Consider the following 22,849-nt stretch of genomic DNA (forward strand, 5'->3'; position numbering starts at 1 on the left):
CTATCAAAGTAACCCCAATGTCAGTTTAAGTTTGATCTCATAGTTTTTTTTTCTGCGTACATTATTTTGTTACTTTTCTAGATTTTTAGCAGGAAAAGACTAAAAAAGTTGATGGTCCCATTTTTTTTCTTCCTTTACATTTAATGGATAAAAATATCCATTAAATGTAGAAGCTAGCTATAGCTACCCATTACATGTAGAAGCTAGAGAAGTTTAAATTCCCAAATTGGTCAATGTAACCCCAGTTTACGGTAGACACCGTGAATCTATTCTAATAATTCTCTTTTTATTTGAAAGCATTTTTATCTTAGATTGTATATTTTAGTATCGTAACGATTTACGATACTAAAATATACAATCTAAGATAAAAATGCTTTTCATATATAGTTACAAACTTAGTTCAGAATTTTTTTTCGTACAACTTTAATTAAATTGGTCTACCTATCAAGTTCAAAATAATTTTCCTAGAAAGTCTTTATAAAGTCCTGCTTTTGAGATTTTTTCATATTTGAGAAAACAGCCCTTATTGCCTGAAATACGGCAATGATATTGACATTGACATTTGCTTTTTCGTATTTTGACTGCACTGTTGTATTTTTGCCATGCTAATTTGAACCTTATCTCTGAGCGATGTTTTTTAATTTTCAGTCACGTCACAGATGTTTATGACATAACATCTAGGTATTTAGCCATTTAAAAGAAACTACAAGGGACTTTACAGACGTGGCGACTGCAACTGGTACAGGGCCTAAACTATAATTTAAAATTATATTGTGATTTTTATATGTTTTTTTTGTGTCTTATTTATTACCAAGTATGAGTTTCAACATTTTCAACTCAAGAAACTGAAATTTAGAGAAGAGACTCGGAAATTGGGTAAGATAAAGAGTCTGATGCAGATGGCGATGGCGGTATTGGGATAAGATAAGATATGCGTCGATATTCCCCGTCTTTCTTTGTGTCTCTGACTTGACTGCTGCTAGCTGTTCTCTATTCATTAGGTTTTTATTTTATACACATACTTTATTTTGTATCAAACTAAATGATAAAAAACCTAACGACCAAAAAGAATAAAGAAAATATCTGATAGTCTTTAATACAACCCGCATATACGTAATGCACAGCACAGGCCTCTGAAGACCTGCAGGGCAATCATAGTCGCGCGATAAATGATAAAACATCGGACCGTCCCTGTTGCACTTACAAATAGTGCGATAGGGCTGAATGTTTTATCATTTATCACGCGACCATAATTGTCTGCCTGGAGGTATCGGCCTTCACACACGACTTTGAATAATGTTTGCGGGGATAGGCAGGCTGACGATTTTTAATCTAAGTATAGAAAAGTAACGCAAAATGAAGTGCAAAGTAATTTGAAATACACCTAGATAAACAATCAACAGTAAGGAACGTTATCTACATATTTAGGTAAATTTAAGTCACATGAGACATGAACAGAAGGAAAGCTAGATGATGCGTATTTTTTCTCTGTCTTCTTGTATGCTACCTTTTTTACAGTTTAATTTCTCAAAGGAGGTCAGTAGTTGACTACAAACTCATCTAACACTCTTGAAAAAAATTAAGGGTCATTGACCTTTCACAGTAAATTGAGGTAGTGTGAGTGAAGGGTGTTTGTGTGTGTAATGGGGTAATTTGACAGATTCTGAAAATTCTCCCTGCTCTACCCCCTCTTAAAGAACTCGCTGCTATATTTAGACGTGAAATGTAAATTATCTTAAAGTTTGAGAAGCTTGAAAGCTAAAAGCATTATTTAAAAGTGACGAAACTACAATGTGGCCAGACTCTGGTTACAATTTTATTTGTTTGAATTCGGCACCCCATGCAAACACTGATTTATTCAAAGATCAAGTTAGTTCTTATGTGTACCTTTTTAGTTCTTTTTCTTCAGTTATATTTTTTAATTTATTTTTATTGATAAATAACTTTATTTGTATTTTTAAGTTATAACAAAATAAATAATTTATGTTTTAATTTATGTTACTTTCATAGAAAGATCTCTGTCAATACACAAATGAAATAAATGTAGTACAATTAATATGTTTTAAGAACTATATGTAAGCTAACTGATTTTAATGTAGACTGCAATTTTGTAAATGTTTTTTGTTTTTAAAAGCAGTAGTTAATTAACATCTAGTAGTCTAGTACCGAAGACGAAAGAAATGTACCTATTTTATTTCATTATTAAATTGAAAATAATGTAATTGCTTTAGATTAAAAATAATAGATTCCTAGCCGCATGTGCTGTGATATTAGTGTGCTAATATCTTTATAACATATTTAGGCTCGCATCCCGCATGTACTCCAACAATTGCTTTTTTCTTTAATTTACTAGGATGTTTTTATTTTATTTTTATTTAATCTTACTTGAAATCCGTCCCACCGCTTTTCGAACGAAAAGTGTAAAGGAATCCAATTTCTAAAGTATGTTATTATTGTATTTTTTGTTTTTGTTTATGTTTACTAAATTTAATTATACTAATAGTTCAAGTCCAAAAGACCTACTACTGTACATATGTTTGTCCAAAGATACTGGTGCATGATGTGATTACCTATAATTGGGCAAACATCTAACTTTAAATTAATGAAGGTTTAAAAATGTTTGAATGATGTACTGTCTGTTGGTGATCCTAAATAAATATAATAATAATAATAATAAAAAAAGCATAATTCTAATACAACATACACATGATATAATGATAATTTTCGCAAATAATCATATTTAAGGTCAACCGATGGTTTCTAACCCCCGATGGTTGACGAAATTCCGAATACCCTTCATATTTTAGATTTGAATGTCTCTAGGTGTAGAGTTCACCGCACGATTTCCGTGCAATTATGTGCAAATAAACACGTGGTGCTTTATTTATACAAGTGTAGTGTCGAATGACATTGATACATAAGTAGGTTATTTGTATGGTCATATGTGTGGTTCAGCAAAAATAAAGTATAAAATTGAGGTGGTTGTTTTATTTGTATTGTACATGTTTAATACTAGACGCCAGACTACTAGTTTGGTCTAGGCAGAGCTATCTTAATTAAACAAAACAATACCTATATTTAAACAAGTAATGAAAATGGATATCAAAATAACTTTATTTCTGGAATTACCGCCACGTTCCCGCCAAAAAAAAAAAACTAGTGCTCAAAGATGCGTATGAGTGGCATTAACAGACGGGCGTACAGGACCGACTTTGGTCATCTCAGCATGTTTTAATCTTGTCTTGTCTGACTCTAGTTGCATCTCAATCCCACGTGAATCAAGCTCATAACAAATTATCAATATCGACAATCAAATGAATGCATCTATAAAAGATAAAACGTAGTGATTCAATGCCTTTGAGATAAAATGCGTTGATAAAATCAAATAAAATGCAATAATATTTAACGCTATTTGAGATAACAGAAAACCTGGCAGTCACTTTCAACCGTTTTAGATTTTGTAACGGCATCGTGTCTTATCTGTGGAAGCTTTAGAAAAAATATGGCCGCCCATTTGCTAATCGTGGTGGCTCATTACTAAATAAAAAATATTAATTATTAGTGTCGTAAACGACGCTGCACAGCGTTAAGGTCCGTGATATTACGAATAAAATTACCACGATTTGATATAGTGCAAGTTATAGGTGTCTAATGTGTTATTAGTGTGAAGTGATTGTCGGTTTAGTTTTGCGTGTGTAGTGCAGGGCATGTCGTTTCCGCCGCGGCCGCCCCTCGTGCCCTACGCGCACGGGCTGCCGCCGGGCGTCGTCACCATGCCGATGGCAACGCACGTGAGTACCGCTGCGCTGCGCCAACGAAGCGCCAACCGGGCTTGCGCCTGCTATCTAACCTAACTGTCACTGTTTGCCTGCTATTCGATCTGTGTCGATGACATGAGATCCTTGTGTTTAATCCTGCTTCAGGGTTGTTTCGTTTGCAAACACCATGGAAACTAAGATTCAAGTAGTAAAGTTTCTGATTCATAGATCAAACATCCAAACCTCAGTCAATGACCTCTGCTGTCATGTAAATTTGTGGCTGTGAAGTTTATCCCAAAGCTGTGGCTGATCTAGTTAGATCACCAAAAAACTATATTGGGCAGATCTTGGCAGGTTTTATTATGTCACTTGTAATTGAAGCTAGTTTCTTTGATACTAGGGTATTGCAAACCTTTTAAATGTTCTTGTGATATAAATAGTCTTGTGAATCTGGTGGTGGCAGAATAACAGCGTCCGTTGCTGGCAGTCCTTGTGGCCGCTGCGCCTCGAGGCCCTCTGGCATAGACATTAGCTGAGCCACCTACCTTTTCAATTAGTTTGTAAGCATGCCTGTGTACTTTTATATAAATTATAATGTACCTGTGTTCAAACTTTTGAATAAACGTCTTTATTATTATTTATTATTAAATATCACTTCTGTTATAGTTTATTTCTGATTTCCTATGCCGAGGTATAATACAATAGCATGGTTAGGTTAGTCTCAATCTGGTAATCAATGTTGACCACATAGCAATCTGGCCAATTGGTCACAATGTTTGGCTATATTCTGTTATAAGGATTATACCTGGTGATTGCATATCCAGGCCTACAAGGTGGAAATGGAGCGACTAGGCCAACAAGACACTTATAAAACAAAGTTGCAATTACTCAAAAATTACTATCCACTTGAAGTGGAAGCCTTTTCTTTTGGTTGCATTTTTATTGCCTATCGCATTCTAAAAAGTATGTACATGTGGAAGAGGTATGATGTGATAAAATGCAGACCGTGCTACAGCTCGACCATGCTACAGCTCGACCATGCTACAGCTCGACCATGCTACAGCTCGACCATGCTACAGCTCGACCATGCTACAGCTCGACCATGCTACAGCTCGACCATGCTACAGCTCGACCATGCTACAGCTCGACCATGTTACAGCTCGACCATGCTACAGCTCGACCATGCTACAGCTCGACCATGCTACAGCTCGACCATGCTACAGCTCGACCATGCTACATTCATTTTTAATGAGGATGTTCATTAAAACTATTAAATGATTGATAATGGTTACATATGTTACTACAACTATGTTTTTATGATTAAGTATTTATATTTTGAGGCATAGGTTTTTCTCTTTTTAGCAATTCCTTGAAAAGCTACTAAAATAGGAGCTTATTATACAATGGAATATGTAAAATGGAAAACTAATGAAGTAGTTATTTACTTTGTTTATTCGGTAAATATTCAGCAATGCAACCAAATTATTCGGCCGAATATGAACATTGAAACACTTTCCGAATATGCCAAATACCAACCAAATATTAGGTTTATAACCCAATATAAGGTTTATAACCTAATATTTGGCCCATTTCTATTATAAAACCTACTTTACAAATTGCTTTTAGTTACTTGACCCTTGAGGTCACATAACATCATGCTAGTTTATTAGAGTTGCTATAAAATATATTTTTAATATATAGAGACATGCTTAATGCAGTTGTAAGCTTTACATGTACACACGTGCTTAAACACTATGTTTGAACACTTGTGTAATAAAGTATTTTACTACTACTTCAGTAGGTTACCTTGACAGACTATATGGCAGAAAATTCAATAATTTGCAGGGCAGCAATTTCGTAGTGTTCACAAATAAACATCTGTACATTTCCTCACCTTAACTCGTAGCAATAGGGTGAAAAAACGTACACAATGTGGAGTACAATGTGGGGCGGTGGAAGTTACCTAAATATTGCAAATGATATTAAGTTAAATGTCGACGATTTGCCAGAGCCATTTAAAGACTCGAGTTTGTAATAACTCCCACTCTGCTTGCATATATTTGAGTGACTAGCATCAATAAAAATACTTGAAACATCAAGCAGTTTATTCCTGCACTGACTGTAGCCCTCGTGTGTTGCAGGTGATGGTGGGCGCGTACGGCGGCGTGGGCGCGCGAGCGGCGCTGCTGCAGGCGCCGCCCGCCACCAGCGTCGCCAACAGCACCAGCAAGGCCGTCATCAGCCGCCCGCCCACACGGGCCAACGGGGCCAGAGAGAACGAGCCCCCGCCCATCACTGTCTTCATAGGTTAGTGCTAGCAGATCCAGATGAGAAGACGTTTTTTAAATTACACTCAAGCGACGGGGCGCAGGCACGCAACCGTGTCCGTTCCACGTATACGTTGTTTGTGTGTATTTCACGCCCCTAAGGTCTCTCTCTCTCTTCTCTCTCTTTAGCCTGATTCTACCCTTCGGGTGTAGGCCTCCTTCAACATGCGCCACTCGTCACGGTTTTGTGCGATCTGGAGCCACTTTTTCCCAGCTGTCCTTTTGATATCGTCCGCCCAGCGCATCTGCGGTCTTTTTTGACGGCGCTCTTCTCCCCATGGTCCTAAGGTAGTTGATGGTAAAACATTAACAGCTCACACCGTTAAAATATAAGCTCTAAATAGCGAAAGTTTGCTACACGATTAAACCTTGGGTGGGTTCCAAATTAGAACTCGTGAATGTACTTCTCTATAGCCCAGAGCCCAGCTCTACACTGTTGTAGGTCTTATTCAAAATGTACTGCACCAGCAAGACGGTCATCTCCATTAATAAACACACGCAATCTTATTTGGATGATATTGTTCTAAAGCCGGAACAGGAAAAGTTTCACAACTATACATTTATCGTTTGTATCTTTGGGAGGCGTACCTGGGGCCGAAGCTAACCAACTAATAGTCATAAAAAGCATTGTACTTGCAGGCAACATCACAACGCGCGCCCCGGACGCGATGATGCGCGCGCTGCTCGGCGCCTGCGGGCCCGTGCTCTCCTGGAAGCGCGTGGGCACCTTCGGCTTCTGCGAGTTCGCGTCGCCAGAGGCCGCGCTCCGCTGCGTGCGGCTGCTGCACGAGCGCCCGCTGGCCGAGAAGAAGCTGCTGGCGAGGACCGACGGCAAGATGCAGACGCTCGTGGATAACTACAAGAGTGAGTTGATTTGGTTCTTACAAGAGATTTCACGCTACATCACACTGTTTAGTTGAGCCTGTGCTGTGGTCCCATGTTTTATTGGAAGTTAGTCCACCGACACAGAAGGAAAGGCGCCGGTCGGGCTCACTCCCAAGAAAACATTGATTCACTGTTTTCAAATACCGGATATTTATCATTAAAAGCTTTATTTTAACTGTCCAAAGATTTATATTATTCAAATTCTGTGCTTGTTGCATCGGCTAAGTACGTTTTCACATTATCCGATCCGATATCGGATGTAGGAATGATATCCCATACTTTACAGGCGCCATCTTGAATTATTTCCAGTGAAATTCTTCCGACATCTGATATCGGATCGGAACGAACTAAGGCACGTCTACATTTATAGTTAATTGTGTGGACCCGGCTAATTTGATATATTTTTTAAATTTCCAGCGGAGCAGCGTTCAAAAATGGGCGCGGCGGAGGGCGGCGAGTACCTGGACGCGCGGCAGCGCGCGCTCGACGAGGCCGCCTCCAGGAAGCTGGCGCAGGTCATGAAGGACTACCAGGAGGACATCGCCAACTACGAGCAGCTGCAGCAAGGTACGCCGACAAATGTTTAGGGATGAATCAGATTTGACTCGTACTCCGTCCATCGGACTCTGTATAGTGTATATGTAAGTACAATGTAACGTTCCCTATCTGTTTCCAGAGGAGGCGATCTCGAAGACGGCGCGCGCGCTGGAGGAGGCGGACATCTCGGAGGAGAAGCGCGACGTCATCCACCGCGAGATTGGCAAGTTCCGAGAGAGCATGAAGGTACGCGCCCGCAGGCTAACGCCGGCGACAGGGTCAACGGGCTCGGCGCCGCACCGTACCACCAGACCTAGCAACTAATACATGTTATACAAAGAGAGGTTTCAACGGTGCCGCGCCGAACCTATTTAGATTAAATCGGGCGTTTAAAAATAATGTGATTGCCCGTATATTGTGCTAGTTAATTTGCTTAGTAGCGGAGTAAGTATTATGGTGACATTTTCGGTACGAAGAAGCGAGACCGCGCGCCGTGACGAGGCCAGCGGCGCGGCGCTAGCGGGCGAGGCTGGAGTCAGGGTGAGTGTCTTGTTGTTTGGGTGGCTACCGATACCGGGCTGTGGGGCGACCGTTTACTACTTGTAGCACGCCATTGATGATACTTCAGATTCTTACCGTGCAATCTTAATACAATTTTAAAATTTCACCCTGTTCTATTGACCTAACAATGAAATCACGAGACATACGAGTATTGCTAGTTTTACTGAATCCTTAGGAAAATATAAACGCGTTATGTGACGGAGACGACGCAACACTTCTTATTAAAAAAACAAAATGATGAGATACCGGTATTATACGATTCATTGACATATTAACCGAATCCATATTATGCAGTAAATGAATAAAACTATAACCACTTGACAACGTTCTGAGGATAGTAGTCATAGGTTAGGGTCGCCTCGACGGCTGGGGATTAGCCGCCTCCGCTATTTTCTGTTAATTTAAGTCGACACGAAATGTCAGCACAACGGATATGTGCCATAGAAGCTCTTCAAACTAAAACCCACGAGTTCCAACTCCCGAGTAAAATGGTGCAACGGAACGCACCAATGGAACATTCAAAGAAACTAATCGTAGCATCAGTCTGGATGGTTACTGGCGATTGCCCAGTTCTTTTATTATATATTGATGTATTTATTGCACTAACGTTTAAAATTAAGCGAGCGCTATGAAGTCGAAATACTCGAAATTATATATTTCTTGTCAGAAATCGTATTGTTGATATGTTAATCGTATGATATATGATGTTGCATATAAGAAATATGTTAGCTCGGGCCCTAAATTAACAGCTTAACAGGCTTGGTCATCAACTTCTTTTTCTCCGTTTATTTCATGAATTTCATCATTTATAAAGTTCGGCTAGTTTTCTCACGAATATTGGTTGCTTTGACTTGATGGCGCTCGCACCTACTATTCTCTGAAACGACTATCACGCTGGTGCCACAAGCATTACTCAAATTTCAAGAATCAATTCAACTTATTGCATTATAATTTCGTCGGTTGCAATGTCACATACTAGCTCCTACTACGTGGTGGCTATTGTGTCATCATATGTCGTATCCACTCGTATTTTTCTTGTGGCAGCAGAGTGGTATTCTGTACACAAACTCGTACTCTCCTACCGCCGCGCGAGTGCTTAGTGAGTGGCGCCGCGCGGCGCGCCCGCGCTCCCGCCCCGACACACACACACACACACACATCTCACACACATTTCGGTAGATACTGCTAGAGATACACATAGTTTCCGTCAGACTATCAGGCCGTCAGGTACATCAATAAGTGGCTGGAATCAGGCAAGTGTGTATATGGCAGATTCACCTGTGCCTGATTCTACCATGTCTCCAATATTCATTGCTATTACAATCGATTTCATCCCCTTGTCTCCGTAAAATGATTTTTAACTTTAAATGGTTTTATTTTGGGGTTAGAAACTTGGCAAATAGGAAGAGTCGAATAAGAGCTCGATGAATCGACTGTAGTTAGTCAAAGGTTAAATAAAGCAGGTGAAACTCTTTTTAACAAACGATATTCGGCTTTATTGTGAAACGTCAATCGCTTAGTTTTTCATTTACTTTTAACATCACATCACATATTGTTTACATTGACACACACCCCGTTTTTAAAATTTGAAACAATAACGTAGTCACATAAATATCGGGGTTTAAATAATGAGGGGCGCGAGCGCGGGCGCTCATCGTCGGCGACACGGCGGCGACTCCGCGGCGGCGCGGCGGCGACGCGGCGGCGACGACTCCGCGGCGGCTCCGCGTAAGTGCGAGTGAGACGGACTGAGAGCCAGACCGAGGCAGACGGCGGCGGCCGTGCGCGCTTCCGTATGATTCCGCTTTGTTTCCGCGGCGCCCGCTCCGTCCTCACCCGTCATCTGTCCCCGTCATTGCTCCCTCCCGCGACACATCTGTGTCGCTTCATCTTATCGACACGGCCATCCTGATATCATACCTGTCCCCGTTATCACATCACAGATCAATGTTGCTCATGTCCTATTATCCAGCAATAGCGAGATTTCGCAGTCTACCTAAATTACGTCATCTTTTGAACATTCATTTTTGCGATTTTAAATACATCCGATTTTAGTCAACTTTGCCGTAGTACAAGCAAAATGTTAATAAAAACCTCGCAGTTCAGATCTAAATAATTATAAATTAAAAGGAAGCCTCATAAAATCAAGTGTCACAGCTGTTCAACATTGCGTTGAATATTAAAAATGTTAATTTTGAGCTACGGGTCAAAACAACCACTTTATACCCGACCCTTAATAGATGTCTAATAATATTTAAATTCTTAATTTCCCATAAGTTTCCCTCCCGCATGTGTGAGTGGGCGCCGCGATACATTACATACTTCCACCAATCTTTGCGTGCCTCTGCCTTCACACGACACGGCACACGGTACTACCATGCCCTTGATGCTATCATATGTGGTTAAATCTCTTCAAATAATTATTCATTTCAACGCTCGGAAATACGCCTTTGGTCTAAATCATGGTTAGATTAAAGAATATTCAATAATTTGCCAGAAAAATCACAAAATTAGCATAATAGCTTTTGATTTTTACTTATTTGAGCATTTCTTTTTTTTTGGCATTTTTTTTTATTTTTTTAGGGAATTTTAGGTCAATTGTACTCAGAATCACGAGTACTTTCAATCCTACTGGAAGACAAAAAGTGTCCCAGAATTTCCATACATTTTTGTTACTTTCCTCTTTTCTTACCCCACACAACATGCACGGAAAATGTTAACAAAATAAGAAAAAATCGTATGGGACAATTTTTTTAACTACTAATATTGAAAAAGCTAGTGATTCTGAGTAGAAATAGCATAGTTTTTTTCAAAAATATCACATTTCATAAAAGTGGCAAAAAAAAAAGAAATGCTCATTTAATTGTTACTTTTTACATATTTTGGCAAAGCGAAAGCATTGTATTTGAATTATGTTTCTGCATAATGTGTAGAAATAGATGGACCCTGTAAGTAATCAGTCAATAATCCTAATTAATAATTCTATTAAAATAAATTCAATTGCTTACCTTCATTATGTTTGAAGGCAGAGGCACTAATTTTACAATATTTGTAGTGTTTACTTGTCAACAAACTTATTTAACTTGGGCCCACCGCGACCTTAAGAGACATATTTTATTCATTCCACTTTGCAATATCTTTTTATAACAAATTCCGCACTTTATTTGCACTATTAATAGATATATGACAGAGTTGACGTGACACACGCGTGTTCTAACCCGAGTTTGCGGCGGGGCCAAGCTATAGAGTTCATTTACTATTGTAAACATTTTGTCGTTTATAACATTTATTACTGGGGATACTATCAGCTGAATATAACCGTGTTTGATTGATTATTCTGCCTAATAACGATTATAAAATTCAACACATTTTATTTTATTCCCTAGTAGTTGTTATTTTTGACGTAAAAAGTAAACGCCAATATTTTATTAATTTGGAATTGAGGGAATGTCATGGCTTAGTAATGGCTTTAAGGTAGCGGTCCGCAGTCTGATCTGAACTTGCGAAATCTGACATACAGCGTCATCCTTGTAAACATTTTAGCTCCATAGACTCTGTTTTCACTGGGGTAGGGTCATCCCGATCAGTATACAATTAAACAAAAAGCATCAACGCGTTGTTATTCATCTGATAGGAGACCTACTATTCTAGTATGTTTTGCTACACTGACTAGTCTATTATGTTCTCGTGGTGATAAGTGGTGTTTGTCTTGTAGGACGAGGCGGAGGTGGTGGTGCGGCGCAAGCGCGACAAGGAGCCGCGCGACGACAAGGACCGAGAGCCGCGCGAGCGCGAGCGAGACAGGGAGCGCGACCGCGACCGCGAGAGGGAGCGGGACAGGGACAAGGAGCGGCGCAGGCGGAGCGCGTCCAGGTCAGTGCGGCAAGGAGAGAGGGAGCGAGACAGGGACCGCGAGCGGGAGCGGGACGGGGACAAGGAGAAGCGCAGGCGGAACGCGTCCAGGTCAGTGCGGCAAGGAGAGAGGGAGCGAGACAGGGACCGCGAGCGAGACAGGGACCGCGAGCGGGAGCGGGACGGGGACAAGGAGAGGCGCAGGCGGAGCGCGTCCAGGTCAGTGCGGCAAGGAGAGAGGGAGCGAGACAGGGACCGCGAGCGGGAGCGGGACGGGGACAAGGAGCGGCGCAGGCGGAGCGCGTCCAGGTCAGTGCGGCAAGGAGAGAGGGAGCGAGACAGGGACCGCGAGCGGGAGCGGGACGGGGACAAGGAGCGGCGCAGGCGGAGCGCGTCCAGGTCAGTGCGGCAAGGAGAGAGGGAGCGAGACAGGGACCGCGAGAGGGAGCGGGACGGGGACAAGGAGCGGCGCAGGCGGAGCGCGTCCAGGTCAGCGCGGCAAGGAGAGAGGGAGCGAGACAGGGACCGCGAGCGGGAGCGGGACGGGGACAAGGAGCGGTGCAGGCGGAGCGCGTCCAGGTCAGTGCGGCAAGGAGAGAGGGAGCGAGACAGGGACCGCGAGAGGGAGCGGGACGGGGACAAGGAGCGGCGCAGGCGGAGCGCGTCCAGGTCAGCGCGGCAAGGAGAGAGGGAGCGAGACAGGGACCGCGAGCGGGAGCGGGACGGGGACAAGGAGCGGCGCAGGCGGAGCGCGTCCAGGTCAGTGCGGCAAGGAGAGAGGGAGCGAGACATGGACCGCGAGAGGGAGCGGGACGGGGACAAGGAGCGGCGCAGGCGGAGCGCGTCCAGGTCAGTGCGGCAAGGAGAGAGGGAGCGAGACAGGGACCGCGAGCGGGAGCGGGACGGGGACAAGGAGCGGCGCAGGCGGAGCGCGTCCAGGTCAGTGCGGCAAGGAGAGAGGGAGCGAGACAGGGACCGCGAGAGGGAGCGGGACGGGGACAAGGAGCGGCGCAGGCGGAGCGCGTCCAGGTCAGTGCGGCAAGGAGAGAGGGAGCGAGACAGGGACCGCGAGCGGAAGCGGGACGGGGACAAGGAGCGGCGCAGGCGGAGCGCGTCCAGGTCAGTGCGGCAAGGAGAGAGGGAGCGAGACAGGGACCGCGAGCGGGAGCGGGACGGGGACAAGGAGCGGCGTAGGCGGAGCGCGTCCAGGTCAGTGCGGCAAGGAGAGAGGGAGCGAGACAGGGACCGCGAGCGGGAGTGGGACGGGGACAAGGAGCGGCGCAGGCGGAGCGCGTCCAGGTCAGTGCCCGTTGCAGTGGAACACAGAGACTTACGGCCACAGAAACCACAGTAAAGTGAACAGACACAGTCAACGTCACGCCACGCAGCGCTAAATTCGGTAACGAACGATTTGGTGCAGCTGACCCTTAAAAAAAATAAGGTCAATACGGGTAAATGTATCATAAGGAGAAATGTGTGTCTGGCCTTCAAATTTGACCTTTTCACTCATAGTCACAGGTGCTTTTGCGAGTTCATACTTTCGCTACTTGCTACTCACGGTTAGTGCTAAACTCTCAATGAATACAAGTTGACACACTTACCTGTTGCCCCTGTCATTTTTTTGTTTATTTAAAAAATCGAATTTATATTGAACTTAGTAGAAAAAAATAGGTTCTTATTGTAATAAGTAGCTTATAAAATCTAGTAGTAAAATTGTAAACAATGAGGTTAGATGCTTAGAATTTCAGTTAGTTTTCATAGTTTGTTTCGTAATTATTGGTAATTAACGAGCCAGCGGAGTGCGAGTACCTCCACCCGCCTTATCTTTAACGCGTGAAGTAATTTCACACTTGTTCAGACGACAGATTTGCTAATTTTCATGCGTCTGGTACACACAGGCTTTTGTAGAATATCGACTATTTTCGAAATCCATACAAAATTGTCTATTCAATATACAGGGAGGTCAGGGAGCATGAGAAAGGTCATTTTTTTATGCAATTCGATCCCATTCTTATGCAGGATCAAATCCTGGGTAGAAAAGCCTTAAATTTCTAATAAAATTTCTATGAATTTTTCACATACTTTTTTTATGTCAGCCGGAGTTTTTAATATTTTTGTGCAGGAGTAAGGAGCGTCGCGACACTCGCGACACTCGCGACGACCGTGACAAGGAGCGGGAGCGAGAGCGGGACAAGGAGCGCGAGCGGGAGCGGGAGGAGCGCGAGCGGGACCGGGAGCGGGAGAGGGAGAGGGAGCGGGAGAGGGAGAGGTATGATATAGACTAGTTTGTGACTACTTTGAGGGTTGTTGTATTGAGTTAGAAGGTTAGCTCTCATGAGGTCTGATAATGATAACTTTGATTCGTCTTGGCAATGCTTTAGTTTTAACTCTTAGATTTTTTTTGTTGTTTATTTGCCAATACTTACATTTCAAATTTCAGCTTTTTAGGACTTCCGGAAGTACCCAGGAATTTTGATGATATTCAGTCAGTGAGTCAATGACGAAATATTTTTTTTTTATTTATGGCTAAGTGACCACAATACCATTGAACTATGTTGATTGAAAATACATAAAGAAGAGATATTAGATTGTGAAACAAGTTTGAACATATATTTATGTTTGCAGGGAGCTGCGCGAGCGAGAGCGAGAGCGCGAGATCCGGGAGCGGGAGCGCGAGAGGGAGCGGGACAGGGAAAGGTTTGTACTTATTTATTCATATTTTACGATTTCGATAACGCGATATCGAATGGCGGCGTCGGAGAGAATAGGCACAGATGTAGCGGCGCGGCGCAGACTCAAGCAGGGCTGTGCTTGTATGCTCACGGTTACACCGGTAAACTGTTCGTCGCATGTCTGTCAAATTTCCGCGTCATTTGTTCTGTTCGCGTTTTTAATATCAAATATACGATCTCCCGTTTTACTGCTCGTGAAAGCTCAAAGAAAATTAATGAACAATAGTTGTTGAATTGCCTAAATAACAATTCGCAATCGCATTTGTTACTAGGAAATACTAGGAATATGAATAAATGTGCGACAAAAAGATATTTGCAATCACTAGGAGGTGTGTAGTTTAATCACAACACGTAAAATCTCTCGGTTATAAAATGTAAGGTGCGAGCCCTGCGGCTGGCGGCCGCGTTATCGCACGGGCAGTCTCCGCCAACGCGCCGCCCAACACACGCGTGTGTTATTTATTGCCAACCTTTTGTACAATAACTCGTCATTATTCTACTAAAAACTTAAACCACTAATATATCAGTGTTTTTGCAAAACGGTATCGTGACTTAATATTTAAAATATTATAAAAATATTAAAAAATATATTTATACGTATTTTTATCGTAATTTGAGATAGGGAAAGTTATTACACGGATCGCTGTAACTTGTGAAACGCGATGGTGATTGTGGTTGTTCAATCAAGTTGTAAAATTTAGAAATAAAGTGTGTTGTGAGCAAGTAACAGAAATTAGAGAATAAACGTTATATGTCGGTACAGTCAGCATGAAAAGTAGCGACTTCTTTTCAACTTTTTCTCTACCATTCCCTGAGCTTAATGAAAAGAGATATGTCTCTATAAAAAGAATAATTATGTAGATACTTTGTACTTTTTATATCTATTTTTCGAAAATTATATGAGAAAGGCTGTTGTAGACAGAGGCAGACTTTACTGTCTTTGCCGTATTATTTCATACGCTTTGGATTTTGACTGTTAAAGAAGAGAACTATAGATACTGGATCAGTCATTATCAGAAATGTCTGTTGTCTATATCGTTGTGTTAAAAGTGGTGTTGTGAAATAAAGTAGCGATATAATATAAGTGAAGTGTCGTGATAGTCGTGATGGGCCTGAAGCTGTTCCTGCCGGGGCCGGTGCTGGCGCTGTGCCCGTACATCCGCACGCGGCACGAGATCGCCCGGGAGCTGCGCGCGCAGCGCGGCCAGTATGTTATGTCATTTGTTTCCAAATAACACTTGCTCAGATGCCCCTCTACCACAACTTGCCTTGTCGCACGAGTCCATACTTGAAGTCGCGCTTGATGTATGGACTCGCGCGCGACAATGCAAGTTGCGGTAAAGGGTCAGACCCTTAAATCGTGTCATTAAATCGTTGTCAACTTATTTTGGTCAGTATCATATAGTAACTTTTACTAATAGTTGAGCTTTGTCAATTTTTGAAGTAGGACATAACTCGAAAATCTGGGTAATAATCGAGACTAGTACGAATACAAAGGCAATAGGGAATACGAATTCGTTACACTGTTTACAGAGTGTTCGTTGACATTATGTAACTGTTTATTAATTTGGACCACATACCTGACCCAGTATCTAACAAAATATACTGTCATCATGACTAACATCGCGATAACTATCGAACTCATAACAATCTTGTTTACATTGCGATGTATTACAAAGCAGTGTGTTGCTAATCAAAGGTTGTGTGGCTGCGGATCTATATTTCGGATATATCAACCTGAAAAATATTGTCCCCATTTACTCGAGTCAGAAATATGGCCGCTGCTTTGAACTATTTTGTAACTTGTTAGGATTAAGATAGTGAAATTTCCCCGCCGGCTGGGTGCACCCGGCAACTCATGGTCATTGCTCATAGTGAAACGGCCGTGTCTCATTTTTCGGCATCCCTTATCCCTCCAAATATCACAACTCTGCTTATAATTCTTTTACTAATACTACCTGTCGGCCTAGCCGAATGACAATCGTTGACCTAGCGTCAGACGCCGATCGAAACGCAGTCTCGCTCTATCGCGCCAATACAAGAAGAGCGATAGAGATAGCTATTTATCGTAAGCGTTTGTGCATTTGACTGTGTGCCCTGTTGCCCAATAAAGTAACTCGGAAGCATTCTTATACAAAGATTATTTTCCCAGAGAGCGCGAGCGAGAACGCGACCGCGAGCGCTCCCGCGACCGCGATCGTGAACGCGACCGGGACCGCGAGCGTTCTCGCGACCGCGGCCGCGGCGAGGCGGAGTCGCGCCGGTCGAGAGAACTCGAGGAGGAGGCCAAGGAGAAGAAGCGGTTAGAGAAGAAGGCCAAGGAGAAGGAGGCCGCCTACCAGGAGAGGTGAGTCATAGTTACATTCTGTCAGGGTCGCCATGTAAAGGCGGGGTACTGCGAGACGAGGAAACGAGGTTCAGTTACAAAACAGAGGTCATTATTGTACTCTCTGACGCGATTTGCAGGCAGCTTATCAGGAGAGCTGAAGAGAGAGCTTAAGGCGAAGGAGAAAAACTTATCATGAAGTCTCGTGAACATTAGCTGCAACTGAGTAAAGTTTACAGTCATGAGATATGTAGAAAGATGTTTCTGTAAAGCAATGATGTAATACGTAAATATTGAATAATACAATATGCTGTCGCATTCCTGTAAAGATCCCGCTTTTTGTTTGTTTTAATTTTTACCTTGTTTACATATACGTATGTTTTGAAACATTAGTTTTCCATGACAGGTTGCGTCTGTGGGAGGCGCGCGAGCGGCGCAAGCACGCCGAGTACGAGAAGGAGAAGGAGAGGGAACGATGCAAGGAGGAGGAGAGGGAGAGGGAAGCCAAGCGGCTCAAGGAGTTCCTCGAGGACTACGACGACGAGCGGCTCGACCACAAGTACTACCGCGGGAAGGTGAGCTTTTACAGAAGACATTTCAATACATTCGCTATCAGATATATCGGAGCTGTCAAAGCACTCACAAATATCGGAATATGTCTGACGGCGACTGTACATTATTATTTCATTAAACGTATACTCATTTCGAAGTAGTTGTCACTGTCCAAATTCACGGCGACCCTGCCAGTGCGGCAGCTATCGGAGAAATAATTTTTGTTTGTGTGCGGATATCGCGATCCAGTACACTTCGCGACCTGACATTAGTTAATCTAAAATAGCACAATTTGAAAACGCTTTAGTGTATTTTATACAGCGTGTTTATACATGTTCCAAAGATTAGTTTGTGGTACTCGATTCAACAAACCAGAATTTACGTGGAAATGTTTGTTCTCAGGAGCTGCAGCGGCGACTCGGCGCGCGCGTGCGCGAGGCGGAGGCGGACGCGCGGGAGCGGGCGCGCGAGCAGGACGAGCTGGCCGCGCTGCGCAAGGCCGTGTGGGGCGAGCGTCCCGCGGGGGATCCCGCCGCCGCTGCCGCCTACGCCAAGGCTAAACAAGCGGTCAGTACTCTACCGGTCCTTATGTACCTACAGCCACATACACAGGACGTGTGGCTACCGGCTGCACATGGGTAGCGAGCAGGACGAGCTGGCCGCGCTGCGCAAGGCCGTGTGGGGCGAGCGTCCCGCGGGGGATCCCGCCGCCGCTGCCGCCTACGCCAAGGCTAAACAAGCGGTCAGTACTCTACCGGTCCTTATGTACCTACAGCCACATACACAGGACGTGTGGCTACCGGCTGCACATGGGTAGCGAGCAGGACGAGCTGGCCGCGCTGCGCAAGGCCGTGTGGGGCGAGCGTCCCGCGGGGGATCCCGCCGCCGCTGCCGCCTACGCCAAGGCTAAACAAGCGGTCAGTACTCTACCGGTCCTTATGTACCTACAGCCACATACACAGGACGTGTGGCTACCGGCTGCACATGGGTAGCGAGCAGGACGAGCTGGCCGCGCTGCGCAAGGCCGTGTGGGGCGAGCGTCCCGCGGGGGATCCCGCCGCCGCTGCCGCCTACGCCAAGGCTAAACAAGCGGTCAGTACTCTACCGGTCCTTATGTACCTACAGCCACATACACAGGACGTGTGGCTACCGGCTGCACATGGGTAGCGAGCAGGACGAGCTGGCCGCGCTGCGCAAGGCCGTGTGGGGCGAGCGTCCCGCGGGGGATCCCGCCGCCGCTGCCGCCTACGCCAAGGCTAAACAAGCGGTCAGTACTCTACCGGTCCTTATGTACCTACAGCCACATACACAGGACGTGTGGCTACCGGCTGCACATGGGTAGCGAGCAGGACGAGCTGGCCGCGCTGCGCAAGGCCGTGTGGGGCGAGCGTCCCGCGGGGGATCCCGCCGCCGCTGCCGCCTACGCCAAGGCTAAACAAGCGGTCAGTACTCTACCGGTCCTTATGTACCTACAGCCACATACACAGGACGTGTGGCTACCGGCTGCACATGGGTAGCGAGCAGGACGAGCTGGCCGCGCTGCGCAAGGCCGTGTGGGGCGAGCGTCCCGCGGGGGATCCCGCCGCCGCTGCCGCCTACGCCAAGGCTAAACAAGCGGTCAGTACTCTACCGGTCCTTATGTACCTACAGCCACATACACAGGACGTGTGGCTACCGGCTGCACATGGGTAGCGAGCAGGACGAGCTGGCCGCGCTGCGCAAGGCCGTGTGGGGCGAGCGTCCCGCGGGGGATCCCGCCGCCGCTGCCGCCTACGCCAAGGCTAAACAAGCGGTCAGTACTCTACCGGTCCTTATGTACCTACAGCCACATACACAGGACGTGTGGCTACCGGCTGCACATGGGTAGCGAGCAGGACGAGCTGGCCGCGCTGCGCAAGGCCGTGTGGGGCGAGCGTCCCGCGGGGGATCCCGCCGCCGCTGCCGCCTACGCCAAGGCTAAACAAGCGGTCAGTACTCTACCGGTCCTTATGTACCTACAGCCACATACACAGGACGTGTGGCTACCGGCTGCACATGGGTAGCGAGCAGGACGAGCTGGCCGCGCTGCGCAAGGCCGTGTGGGGCGAGCGTCCCGCGGGGGATCCCGCCGCCGCTGCCGCCTACGCCAAGGCTAAACAAGCGGTCAGTACTCTACCGGTCCTTATGTACCTACAGCCACATACACAGGACGTGTGGCTACCGGCTGCACATGGGTAGCGAGCAGGACGAGCTGGCCGCGCTGCGCAAGGCCGTGTGGGGCGAGCGTCCCGCGGGGGATCCCGCCGCCGCTGCCGCCTACGCCAAGGCTAAACAAGCGGTCAGTACTCTACCGGTCCTTATGTACCTACAGCCACATACACAGGACGTGTGGCTACCGGCTGCACATGGGTAGCGAGCAGGACGAGCTGGCCGCGCTGCGCAAGGCCGTGTGGGGCGAGCGTCCCGCGGGGGATCCCGCCGCCGCTGCCGCCTACGCCAAGGCTAAACAAGCGGTCAGTACTCTACCGGTCCTTATGTACCTACAGCCACATACACAGGACGTGTGGCTACCGGCTGCACATGGGTAGCGAGCAGGACGAGCTGGCCGCGCTGCGCAAGGCCGTGTGGGGCGAGCGTCCCGCGGGGGATCCCGCCGCCGCTGCCGCCTACGCCAAGGCTAAACAAGCGGTCAGTACTCTACCGGTCCTTATGTACCTACAGCCACATACACAGGACGTGTGGCTACCGGCTGCACATGGGTAGCGAGCAGGACGAGCTGGCCGCGCTGCGCAAGGCCGTGTGGGGCGAGCGTCCCGCGGGGGATCCCGCCGCCGCTGCCGCCTACGCCAAGGCTAAACAAGCGGTCAGTACTCTACCGGTCCTTATGTACCTACAGCCACATACACAGGACGTGTGGCTACCGGCTGCACATGGGTAGCGAGCAGGACGAGCTGGCCGCGCTGCGCAAGGCCGTGTGGGGCGAGCGTCCCGCGGGGGATCCCGCCGCCGCTGCCGCCTACGCCAAGGCTAAACAAGCGGTCAGTACTCTACCGGTCCTTATGTACCTACAGCCACATACACAGGACGTGTGGCTACCGGCTGCACATGGGTAGCGAGCAGGACGAGCTGGCCGCGCTGCGCAAGGCCGTGTGGGGCGAGCGTCCCGCGGGGATCCCGCCGCCGCTGCCGCCTACGCCAAGGCTAAACAAGCGGTCAGTACTCTACCGGTCCTTATGTACCTACAGCCACATACACAGGACGTGTGGCTACCGGCTGCACATGGGTAGCGAGCAGGACGAGCTGGCCGCGCTGCGCAAGGCCGTGTGGGGCGAGCGTCCCGCGGGGATCCCGCCGCTGCTGCCGCCTACGCCAAGGCTAAACAAGCGGTCAGTACTCTACCGGTCCTTATGTACCTACAGCCACATACACAGGACGTGTGGCTACCGGCTGCACATGGGTAGCGAGCAGGACGAGCTGGCCGCGCTGCGCAAGGCCGTGTGGGGCGAGCGTCCCGCGGGGGATCCCGCCGCCGCTGCCGCCTACGCCAAGGCTAAACAAGCGGTCAGTACTCTACCGGTCCTTATGTACCTACAGCCACATACACAGGACGTGTGGCTACCGGCTGCACATGGGTAGCGAGCAGGACGAGCTGGCCGCGCTGCGCAAGGCCGTGTGGGGCGAGCGTCCCGCGGGGGATCCCGCCGCCGCTGCCGCCTACGCCAAGGCTAAACAAGCGGTCAGTACTCTACCGGTCCTTATGTACCTACAGCCACATACACAGGACGTGTGGCTACCGGCTGCACATGGGTAGCGAGCAGGACGAGCTGGCCGCGCTGCGCAAGGCCGTGTGGGGCGAGCGTCCCGCGGGGGATCCCGCCGCCGCTGCCGCCTACGCCAAGGCTAAACAAGCGGTCAGTACTCTACCGGTCCTTATGTACCTACAGCCACATACACAGGACGTGTGGCTACCGGCTGCACATGGGTAGCGAGCAGGACGAGCTGGCCGCGCTGCGCAAGGCCGTGTGGGGCGAGCGTCCCGCGGGGGATCCCGCCGCCGCTGCCGCCTACGCCAAGGCTAAACAAGCGGTCAGTACTCTACCGGTCCTTATGTACCTACAGCCACATACACAGGACGTGTGGCTACCGGCTGCACATGGGTAGCGAGCAGGACGAGCTGGCCGCGCTACGTAAAGCCGTGTGGGGCGAGCGTCCCGCGGGGGATCCCGCCGCCGCTGCCGCCTACGCCAAGGCTAAACAAGCGGTCAGTACTCTACCGGTCCTTATGTACCTACAGCCACATACACAGGACGTGTGGCTACCGGCTGCACATGGGTAGCGAGCAGGACGAGCTGGCCGCGCTGCGCAAGGCCGTGTGGGGCGAGCGTCCCGCGGGGGATCCCGCCGCTGCTGCCGCCTACGCCAAGGCTAAACAAGCGGTCAGTACTCTACCGGTCCTTATGTACCTACAGCCACATACACAGGACGTGTGGCTACCGGCTGCACATGGGTAGCGAGCAGGACGAGCTGGCCGCGCTGCGCAAGGCCGTGTGGGGCGAGCGTCCCGCGGGGGATCCCGCCGCCGCTGCCGCCTACGCCAAGGCTAAACAAGCGGTCAGTACTCTACCGGTCCTTATGTACCTACAGCCACATACACAGGACGTGTGGCTACCGGCTGCACATGGGTAGCGAGCAGGACGAGCTGGCCGCGCTGCGCAAGGCCGTGTGGGGCGAGCGTCCCGCGGGGATCCCGCCGCTGCTGCCGCCTACGCCAAGGCTAAACAAGCGGTCAGTACTCTACCGGTCCTTATGTACCTACAGCCACATACACAGGACGTGTGGCTACCGGCTGCACATGGGTAGCGAGCAGGACGAGCTGGCCGCGCTGCGCAAGGCCGTGTGGGGCGAGCGTCCCGCGGGGGATCCCGCCGCCGCTGCCGCCTACGCCAAGGCTAAACAAGCGGTCAGTACTCTACCGGTCCTTATGTACCTACAGCCACATACACAGGACGTGTGGCTACCGGCTGCACATGGGTAGCGAGCAGGACGAGCTGGCCGCGCTGCGCAAGGCCGTGTGGGGCGAGCGTCCCGCGGGGGATCCCGCCGCCGCTGCCGCCTACGCCAAGGCTAAACAAGCGGTCAGTACTCTACCGGTCCTTATGTACCTACAGCCACATACACAGGACGTGTGGCTACCGGCTGCACATGGGTAGCGAGCAGGACGAGCTGGCCGCGCTACGTAAAGCCGTGTGGGGCGAGCGTCCCGCGGGGGATCCCGCCGCCGCTGCCGCCTACGCCAAGGCTAAACAAGCGGTCAGTACTCTACCGGTCCTTATGTACCTA

At 47.8% G+C, this 22,849-nt stretch overlaps 1 protein-coding gene across 1 annotated transcript in view; it reads left to right on the forward strand.

The window, feature by feature from the left end:
- Window positions 1–3,489: 3,489 nt before the first annotated feature.
- The window catches only part of LOC125236959, a 41,062-nt gene continuing 21,702 nt past the window's right edge, over window positions 3,490–22,849 (forward strand). The window contains exons 1-24 of the mRNA XM_048143878.1: window positions 3,490–3,791; window positions 5,900–6,065; window positions 6,725–6,949; window positions 7,388–7,537; window positions 7,647–7,753; window positions 11,784–12,769; window positions 14,043–14,189; window positions 14,546–14,617; window positions 16,805–16,999; window positions 17,385–17,553; window positions 17,933–18,168; window positions 18,306–18,518; window positions 18,656–18,868; window positions 19,006–19,218; window positions 19,356–19,568; window positions 19,706–19,847; window positions 19,930–20,093; window positions 20,231–20,443; window positions 20,581–21,141; window positions 21,279–21,420; window positions 21,503–21,666; window positions 21,804–22,016; window positions 22,154–22,410; window positions 22,464–22,819. Coding sequence (XP_047999835.1) covers window positions 3,708–3,791; window positions 5,900–6,065; window positions 6,725–6,949; window positions 7,388–7,537; window positions 7,647–7,753; window positions 11,784–12,769; window positions 14,043–14,189; window positions 14,546–14,617; window positions 16,805–16,999; window positions 17,385–17,553; window positions 17,933–18,168; window positions 18,306–18,518; window positions 18,656–18,868; window positions 19,006–19,218; window positions 19,356–19,568; window positions 19,706–19,847; window positions 19,930–20,093; window positions 20,231–20,443; window positions 20,581–21,141; window positions 21,279–21,420; window positions 21,503–21,666; window positions 21,804–22,016; window positions 22,154–22,410; window positions 22,464–22,819 — 5,601 coding nt within the window. The 5' untranslated portion in view covers window positions 3,490–3,707. The remainder of the gene's footprint in view (window positions 3,792–5,899; window positions 6,066–6,724; window positions 6,950–7,387; window positions 7,538–7,646; window positions 7,754–11,783; window positions 12,770–14,042; window positions 14,190–14,545; window positions 14,618–16,804; window positions 17,000–17,384; window positions 17,554–17,932; window positions 18,169–18,305; window positions 18,519–18,655; window positions 18,869–19,005; window positions 19,219–19,355; window positions 19,569–19,705; window positions 19,848–19,929; window positions 20,094–20,230; window positions 20,444–20,580; window positions 21,142–21,278; window positions 21,421–21,502; window positions 21,667–21,803; window positions 22,017–22,153; window positions 22,411–22,463; window positions 22,820–22,849) is intronic.

This window comes from Leguminivora glycinivorella, chromosome 20, assembly GCF_023078275.1.
Source record: "Leguminivora glycinivorella isolate SPB_JAAS2020 chromosome 20, LegGlyc_1.1, whole genome shotgun sequence".
Lineage (NCBI taxonomy): Eukaryota > Metazoa > Arthropoda > Insecta > Lepidoptera > Tortricidae > Leguminivora > Leguminivora glycinivorella.